Source organism: Egretta garzetta, unplaced genomic scaffold, assembly GCF_000687185.1.
Source record: "Egretta garzetta isolate BGI_Z169 unplaced genomic scaffold, ASM68718v1 scaffold287, whole genome shotgun sequence".
Lineage (NCBI taxonomy): Eukaryota > Metazoa > Chordata > Aves > Pelecaniformes > Ardeidae > Egretta > Egretta garzetta.
Genome location: NW_009260435.1, coordinates 14,273,272 through 14,282,392, shown reverse-complemented (window position 1 = coordinate 14,282,392; position 9,121 = coordinate 14,273,272). Strand labels below are relative to the sequence as shown.

General features: G+C 41.9%; 2 protein-coding genes across 2 annotated transcripts in view; one reads left to right on the top strand and one right to left on the bottom strand.

Moving 5' to 3' along the window:
• The window catches only part of MESD (mesoderm development LRP chaperone), a 9,030-nt gene extending 6,044 nt beyond the window's left edge, over window positions 1-2,986 (bottom strand). Inside the window, exon 1 of the mRNA XM_035899573.1 lies at window positions 2,966-2,986. Coding sequence (XP_035755466.1) covers window positions 2,966-2,986 — 21 coding nt within the window. The remainder of the gene's footprint in view (window positions 1-2,965) is intronic.
• A 2,142-nt stretch (window positions 2,987-5,128) lies between these two features.
• Window positions 5,129-9,121, top strand: part of TLNRD1 (talin rod domain containing 1) — a 7,793-nt gene continuing 3,800 nt past the window's right edge. Inside the window, exon 1 of the mRNA XM_009643878.2 lies at window positions 5,129-5,316. Within this exon, the coding sequence (XP_009642173.1) occupies window positions 5,129-5,316 (188 nt within the window). The remainder of the gene's footprint in view (window positions 5,317-9,121) is intronic.

Sequence of the window (9,121 nt, the reverse complement as noted above, 5' to 3'; positions counted from 1 at the left end):
CTGCGGGTCGCGGCCCAGTTTATTGAATGAAAGATGGACACGGTGGGGTTTTGGTTTCAAAAGCGTATGACGGACTAGCTCCTGGAATGTATAAGCTACACGATTTCTTCACATTGCTTTTTTTGAAGCAGAATGACAGGTATCTGCCTTTCCTAATCTAAGGGATAGGAACTGGGCCTGTTGCACCGAGTCTTCTGATTTTAACTAGTATCTCAGCAATACTGGGTTTTTAGAAGATGGCTTTTAAAAATAAAGCTGTTTTGTTACTGAAATACAACTCCAGAATGTCTGAACACCACAAAAAAATTAAGAGATGCTGCTTTTTCTTTGTACAGACTACTTCTGTTACCCCAAACAAACCAAATACACAGATTGATGTCTGTATACCCTTCTTTCACTCTTCAGTCTTCATTTTTTCTTCACGGAAGCCCTTTTAATTATAAATACCGCTGTCTTCTCTTTTGCCCTCTAGACTTGGGCTCCAAGAAGTTTAAACTTGGGACTTCAAGGAAGCATCACAGTAACCGCTCGTGGTAGATACTAATTGCATCAGGCTGATCAGTGAACAGGGTGCTTTGCCATTCAAAGGGAAGCATTTGCAGGGAGAGCAGGTTCAGAGCAGAGGAACTAATTCTACAGAGTGAACATTTCAGCCCCAATTCTGTTACTGTATATAGTTCTGTAATGAACCAGGAGCCCGCTGCCCTTATGGGCACAGCATGCAAACAAACCAAAAGCAGTTAGTGGGCAGGGGCATGGGTTAGGGAGGCTTTCTGAAGCCTGGACTACCTCTTGAAATGAGAAGACACTGAAGGGCTATGTGGCTTGTGAATGCCAGGGAGACTTGCCACATGAAGCCGCAGCTTGCCAAGTGCGCGCATAGCATGAGAAACAGCAGAGGAGGATGTGGGATCCAAGATTTCAGCACCCTGATAAACAACCAGCCTGGTCTGCAACCTCCATACTGAGGGTTATCGTTTTATAACATTTCAGCCATGCTGCCAGTGCGCCTGAGAAACAGGAAGCAGTTAGACCATAGCTATTCATGGAGCTTGTTAAATGCACAGCAACTGAAACGGGGGTTTAAGTCAAGTACCTTCACAAAGCTGTCCAACAAATCACTAATGAGCACATCTGCTGAGTGATTTCTCATTAAATATAATGAACATCAGGTATACTATATCGGATTGCTCTGATTAATAAGGTTTTACTAAAATATGTTTCTAGTAACTTTTGTTATTACTGGATCATGTGTACATTCACTGGGGAAAAAAAATAAAAAGGACCAAAGATTCAATTTTGGAATGCTGGACTTACAGCATAAAATATTTTCACTTAATTTCTACTGGGAAATATTTTCTTCGATTCTATTTTCTCTTATTAGAACAAACCAAGCCAACCTTGACTTTCTTTCATATCTGGCGCTACACTGAGATTTGAATCTCAAAAGTAATCCAGCTCCCCTTGATAAGTGAACAAGTCGTTCAGTATATCCTGCCCTGCACCAAACCACGCCATGCATTTCCTTGTCACGCATATAAAAGCTTTCATTTGAAAGGGAGGTATTTTTCATGCTTGGCTCTGACCTTGCCACTCTCTCTGTTCAGGCACAATTCTGTGTTCAGGAAGAACTTGTTCAAAGTATGCTCTTAGTGGAGTCAGCTGCAGGACAGATACCTATTCAGCCGCTCTCTGTACTCTGCTGTTCTTTTTTCCCATGCAAGAAACAAAAGCAATGCAGCTAGAAATAACGTATCATTGACAGGGGTAAATCGCATTTTCTTTTTATTGAAGCACACTGTGTTTTGTTCGGTGTAGCTACAGAATCGTACAAATACGCATTTTATAGCTTAAGCATTTTCATATTCCTTAACAGTTTTTCTAGTTCTAGCAGCTAACACTATTATGATTACAACACGGAACACATCTGATAATAGATGGCTACTTTTCATTACAGATTGCAAAAGCAAGGTGTTTAAAGCTTTTTCTTGTAGCTTGAAGTCCCATCGAGTCATGCCAGGGAATGTCTCAAGCTGAGGCTGTCATTTTTACTTCTGCAACATGCAGATTTTATTAGTGGCACTTTCAATTACAAAGTTATGCCTGATCAGAAAGGCAAATCTACCTCCCCCTGTTGATGTGAACTGTTTTCATTATTGAGCAGGGTTAGGTCAAGCTGTGATATGAGAGGATTCAGGATGTTCTAAATTTCTGTTAATGAAGTTTGGGATTTTTATCTTTTTTTTTTTAAAATATAACCTTGCATTTTCTGAGCTATATTTGTGCAAAAAATACTTCCTATACCATTATTTCTTATGAGTTAGGAGAAGAATGTGCATATATTTTTAGCTGCCAAAAGCTCTCTCAAGTCTTTGCTGGCGGTGGGGTTTTGTGTGCAGTTTTCTATTTTAAAGTGGATTCTCATTCATCACATTTTACTTTTCTTTGCAAATACAGTACAGAAGGGTCTTAAAGCTTGTCCCTTGACATTCCTTGGAAAGAACAAAGAACTTGACTTCATCAAGGAAAGGCCAGCACCTTCTTGGAAGGACATATAGACAATTAAGAGATTAAACTAACAGATCAGAAGATCAGCCCTGGGCGTGCAGAAGGGAGAATGAACATGCAAGGGCTACCTGCTATCAACACATGCCATGTCTGGAAGAATTAATTCATTTGAAGAACTCTACTAATACAAAAGAATGTTTAATACTGGCTCAGATTAATGAAGTGTTGCAAAAGGCAGCCTTTTAGTGATTACTTTGCATATCTAAAATGTTTGAGGTCTGGCGCGCAGCTGTGCTCTTTATACAGCCTGATAGGCATTAGAACTGCTTTTGCACCTACCGGCTTAGTAAAGGCCCAGGACGATATTGTGTTAAATAATACAGAAGACTTGCTGAGTAACAGAGCCCAGAAAGCTGAAGCACGTTTTGAGATGACCCAGCATTCAGAGTATTCTCACCCTGCTTAAAAGCATCGTCATCCGTTTTACAGAATGTCAGGATATTCTGAGTTCCTTTCAGTAAAACATCCAAAATTAATGTTTTCATAGGTCAAGTTACCTGAAGTACCATAAATGTTCCCCTGCTGAGACAATCTAACGCATGAGCTCTCACGCAATGACCATGCATGTGTTCAGACCTCAGCAATGTGACTGCATTCAGAGACAAACTTGAAGAATCAGACCGGAACATGTCATCTTTAAAAGCAACAAGAATATTTCTAAATCTCAAGAAAGAAAATGTGCTTTTCAATACTGTTCTAGCAGCAAAGCAAGCAAAGTACGCTGTCATCTAAAGCATAGACATTTGAATGATTCAGAATAATTTCAGTCCTCAAATCAATCTCATGCATAGAACAAACACGCTCACTTGCCATCTATTAATAAAATGCAGATTTTTGTTCCAGAGCTAGTCAGACCTTGAATTCCTGGGTCCAGTTTGAAAAATTAAGTCTTTCATTCAAAATTCTCCCAAATTAGGAGTTAACTATTGCGATTTGGGCAAGAAATACCAATTCAGGCCCTAAGCTTGAAATTCAGATTCTGAACTCAGTTTTGACCACAAAATAAATCCTTAGCCTAAATTTATGTTATCCTGTGCATTTTATAAATTAAAACTTATTGACTGCAGATGTTTGATGAATTACATGTTAGCTTTGTATCATTACCTATCTGATCAGGTTGGGGGGGGGCAGGGGGAATATGATGCCTGACTGCTTATAAAGCTATACACCGTAATCCTTAAATTCAGAAACACCACAGAATGTTCCTGTTAATGCTCATCTTACTGCAAAATTTGCTACAAATCTGTGCTGGTTAAAACTATGTTCCGGTTACACAATTTAAAGTTACCCTATTAAGAAAAGAATTACATTAAATCAATGTCAAAGGCGGCTTACACAGTTCCCACAGGAATTCCATTTATAGTCTAATTTCCACAATCTAAGTGAAATTAATTTTGTAGTCCCAATTTAATTTTAGGTTTACAGGTCAGTTTTGGCACCTATATCTAATGTAAGTAATACATTACACGAACTTCTGATGAATTAAAGGTGCTAGACTTAAACCGGTAATGATCAACAGGTCTCCTCATGGAACACACAGGCACAATGAGGAAAGTGTAGGATCGGAGACTTTTATGAAAACATCTATTAAATTTCTCTCATGATATATAATAAAAAAAGGAGAGAGGGTAGAAAAACCCAAACCCTTCTGTAAAGTCTTATAGCAGCAGGACAGAACAAACTACCAAAGTGCAATTCAGGAAGGGTGGGCCCTTGCACCTTTTGTTTAAAATGCTGTGCTCTCCTTTGAGCTCGAAAAGAAAAAAAAAAACAAGAAACCACCAAAAAGTCTGAAGCGGGTCTTGGATTCCTGTTTATGCTGGACCATTGTTACCAATAGCATTTATCACTCTTCCATGAAGTTTCAAGCCAACTGACCTACAAACCCTGTCGCTTCTTGCCTGCCCCCGGGAGGGATGATGGACACAAGGAGCTGTGTTGCACCTAACTCTCTGCTGTGGTTTGACCCCAGCCGGCAACTCGGCCCCACACAGCAGCCCACTCACTGCCTCCTGGTGGGATGGGGGAGAGAATTCGAAGAGTAAAAGTGAGAAAACTCATGGGCTGAGATAAAGACAGTTTAATAGGTAAAGCAAAAGCCACAAAAGCAAAGCAAACTAAGGGATTCATTCCCTCTTTCCCACCGGCAGGCAGGTGCTCAGCCATCCCCAGGACAGCAGGGCTCCATCACACGTAACGGTGACTTGGGAAGACAAACGCCATTGCTCCGAACGTCCCCCCTTCCTTCTTCTTCCCCCAGCTTTACATGCTAAGCATGACGTCATATGGTGTGGGATATCCCTTTGGCCAGTTGGGGTCAGCTGTCCTGGCAGTGCCCCCTCCCAGCTCCCTGACAAGAGCATGGGAAGCCAAAAAGTCCTTGCCTAGCGTAAGCACTGCTCAGCAACAGCTAAAACACCAGTGCGTTGTCAACATTATTCTCATATTAAATCCAAACCACAACGCTATGCCAGCTACTAGGAAGAAAATTAACTCTGTCCCAGCTGAAACCAGGACACGCTTTCCCCTCACAAAACACAAGGGGTTTCCATATGCGTAGATGGTAGATAAGAACATGAAGCAGGAAGCCATTATTGGCTGTATCAACATAAAATACGGCACAGCCTTCAATTCTGTGCAAGAGGCATTTTGTAGCTGCATTTTCCTCTTCATAAAAATGTCTCTTTTCTGTGTCAGTGTATTAAATATCCATGGTAACAGCAGGGGACAACCAATTGATTATATACGGTAAGTGGTGAAAACAATAGTACAATAAATTGTGAATAAAAGGACAACAAAATAAAAACCACTTTTGCTGTATTAGCCTTCAGCTGAGCAACAGGAGCTAACCAGTATTTTGGACATAACTGAGATATTTACATTACTGGTATCTGCGTAATGAATTTTTTCTTACCTTTGATACTGTGGAATTAACTATGCCATATTTTAAAAAAAAAAAAACAAAAACAAAACCAAACCACATCAAGACACCAAGGTTAAGCCTGTCTGCAAAAGCCCACCTATTATTCTAAAGGCTAACTACTTATACACAAAATCATTTCCAAAGAAGAAAAAACAAAACTTGTGACTGTGTTTGCATTTTGCTGTTGCAAGTGACCAGCTAACTGTTCCTCTAGATCTCTAGCTCTCTTTTTTTTTTTGCTACACACAGGCCCATTCTCGGGTTGCAGCGTCAGCCGTGATTACCTCTGCAGAACCCAGGCAGACCCAGACCTCACAGTTTTCGTCTCTCATGAAGTAAATGATTCTAAGTAGTGACCACGAAACACTTACTTAGCACCAAACCATTCAAGAGAAAAAAGAGATCTTAAAAACAATAAACCAGTCAACACACTTGCCTTTCCTTCTGGATTACTTACCTTACATTACATCGTGCGGAGAGGAAGGCCCAGCTTCTTCCAGCCTCTCCTGCGCTGTCTGCCTCTGCGTTAAATTATTTCCTCCATCAGTCTCTGCCACCTTTATCCTCCTCTGATGTTTAGTTCTCAGCCTGACAAACCAGCTGCATCGGAATTGGAGCTATCGTCCTGTAATTACCACCTTGTGTTCAGGCACATACAGCTGACACAGGGGAACCACTGAATTTTGCCTTTTATTCCTTCGTCAGCTAGCTCCCTATTAAGTTAGACTGATACCTCTATACAGGAAAGGAATATAAAGTAGTGTAACCCATTGTATGGTAACTTCCTCTCACCAACCTGGCCACATACAGCGTTCATAAAATGACTACAACTTGGTAATCTTCAGCTGTTACTCAACACTGGCTACACAGGCAAAAATCAATTCCTCCTTCACAAAAAAAAAAAAAAAGATTTTACTAAGCAATGAAAGGGCCAAGTCCTGCCAGATGACTCGGGAAAGAAGACTTCAGCCTCCAGTTGCTGTTGTACTAAGCACAATGCAAAATAAAGATCAATGTGACGAAAGAAGAGCTCATACAAGTAAGCCAATCTTCTGTACACTGCTAAGCCACATTAAAAAGCCTTTTAATCCCTTGTATCTGACAATGCCTGCTGTTTTGAGCCCCAGAGAGTTATTTCATTCAGACTCGGTGAAATCTTTTTAAAGCCATGCATGGCCACCTGATTTTTCACGTCTTCTAAGTCCGCACGCCGATTCACAGAGCTGCCCAAGTCCCACGGGTCGCCTTTGGACTCAGCAGCCACGGAATACATGGGTATGCACACATTCTCCTTCAAAGAGATGTGCGAAAGACTTACGAAGGAAATACCCACCCCAAACATCACCAAGTTTCCTCCTAAACCACACAGATACACCTACCAGATCTTTAAAGCATATAACTAGCTGATCCTCAATTCTGCTCAAACGACTGGACCCAAGAGAATCTGTCCTCAAGGCTCCCTCTCACAGTAAGACTGTGTGTTGATGGTCAAGTAATAACCATGGTAAACCCAGGCTATGAGTGATCTTCAACCTAGCCAGGCCAGGTGTACTTACGGAGCAACAACACAGCGTGTAGGAAGGCTCCTCAAGAAGGTGCTGCTTCAAGAAATGCCTCTTCCATGGTGAAAACAACCAATTAGGGTGGTATTTTCTACATTTTTTTTTTCCAAGCAGCAAACCAAAAGCGATGGTCAGGTCACTCTCTATCACACATTTCATATGGAGAAGAGCTGAAGACCCAGGGCTACTACTGGAAGAAAATGACCCTGGGCAATGACTGCCTTGGAGACGGACTGTCCGCAGGCAACACCTACGACGGGGCAGCAATTACCCGTTTTGCCCCGTGCTAATACTGAGGCTGATAAGCACTGGATCAGTTTCGTGGATGGATTAAAGGAGCTGAAAGAATATTTGCTTTATATTATAGCAGCAAATAAGAGCTTTGGTGGCCTTGTCAGCTGCTTGGAACTGCCAGGGGTTCCAGCCTGGCTGTGTTTCTGGTGAGGGTGGCTGGTGGAGGAGCTGCAGCAGGACCTGCCCAAACCAAGGATCTCTCCGCATCGTCCTTGGGGAACAGCACAAATCATACGGAGCATCATGGTAGCAGCAGCTAAAAATGGAAAAGATTATTAGGTCATTTAACACTTCTTCTAGCCAGGGGTGAGACCTACGTTTTCTAAAATGAAAGTCTTCAAACCCTAATTAAATGTAGTCAGTCCTCATTAAAAATAAACTAGGTTAATATTTATGAAGCACTCCTTGTGCTACATAATATCTCACTGCCTCATTTAAGGACATAACCTGGAAATATTTTGAAATACAATTCAGCTGGCTTCTGCAGCCCATTGATTTTTATTTTTCAGAGTATTTTGAAATCATTCCTATTTATAGCTTTGAAAACGAGTTGCTGGCAGTAAGCCAAAATTGTTTAGGCCCAAATCATGACCTTCCTTTAAACTGCTGTAATCTGACTCAAGTAAACAGAATTTCCCTCTCGCTGGTTCTGTGAGGCGGGATGGGTGGAGAACTGCCATTATTTTTGACGCACCCAAAGAGCAGCATCTGCCCCTCTCCTCAAGGCTGGCTCTACAGCAGGGGTTTCCCCTGCCCCCCAAGCGCGTCCGTCCTGTTAACCCTCCGCTTTCACAGCTGCATTCATCCTGCTCTCGTCCATCTCCACAGGGCAGCGGAGAGGGCCAGGGGTTCCTCTAGCTAACGGATGAGAATACGTACAAATACGCTTGCCTGAAGCTCTTTAGATGTATGTGATCCACGAGATGGGCTCCGTTTGTGCCAGGTCATTGGGGGAAGCTGGCCTGCAAGTGAGCAGCCTGGTCCAGTCCTCATTCATGTCAAGGTCACTTAGAGCCCTGCGGCAGCCTGACTGTAGCAGGACGTTAGCTGAGAATTGAGACAAATGTATTTTCTGGATTTCTGTAGCCTGCTATATGCTTTGCAAATGCCTAGAATTATGAGGCTAACTTGAAAGTCTGATTGAAAGGAGCAAAAGAAAGTTATCTTTTAGCTACAGCTCAAGCTCCAGCAAAACACCTAACAAACATAAGATGTTTCAGCTTGGAATCAGATTATTTAGGATTACATTGACGGATATACCATATAACAGCAGCGAATCTGGTGGGTGGGACATCAATATTCTCATCACCACCTTTTACCAAGCTACCCATTGCCTTTGGGAGCATCCCAGGCAGCATTAAACCCATCTTCGTATAACTTGTTCCAGCCCCATTACTAATTTTAACTTTATTATTGTTTAATGGCATTTACTTGAATGCCTCAGATTTACCGAGCGTAACATCTTGCTTTTGACAAGAACCATCTATTGAAGTTCTTGGTGCGCTGCGGAACGGAAACAGGCCAGAGGAGAAGGTCATCTTCACGGAGGCTTTCCGTACGTGAAGTTAGCGTCTGTAGGTTTACATTTTCCCTGCTAAATTCTAACGAATGGTATCCAGTCTTCAAAAACAATGACGGAAAGGCGAGCAAAACATAGCAAGTTCCTTTTCATTGGTTTAAAAAATGGGTCGAGCCCAGTGCTGAGGGAAATATTTCTCTGTAAATAAAGACGTAGTAACACCCCACACGTATTTACAGCCCCCGCCACGGCTCG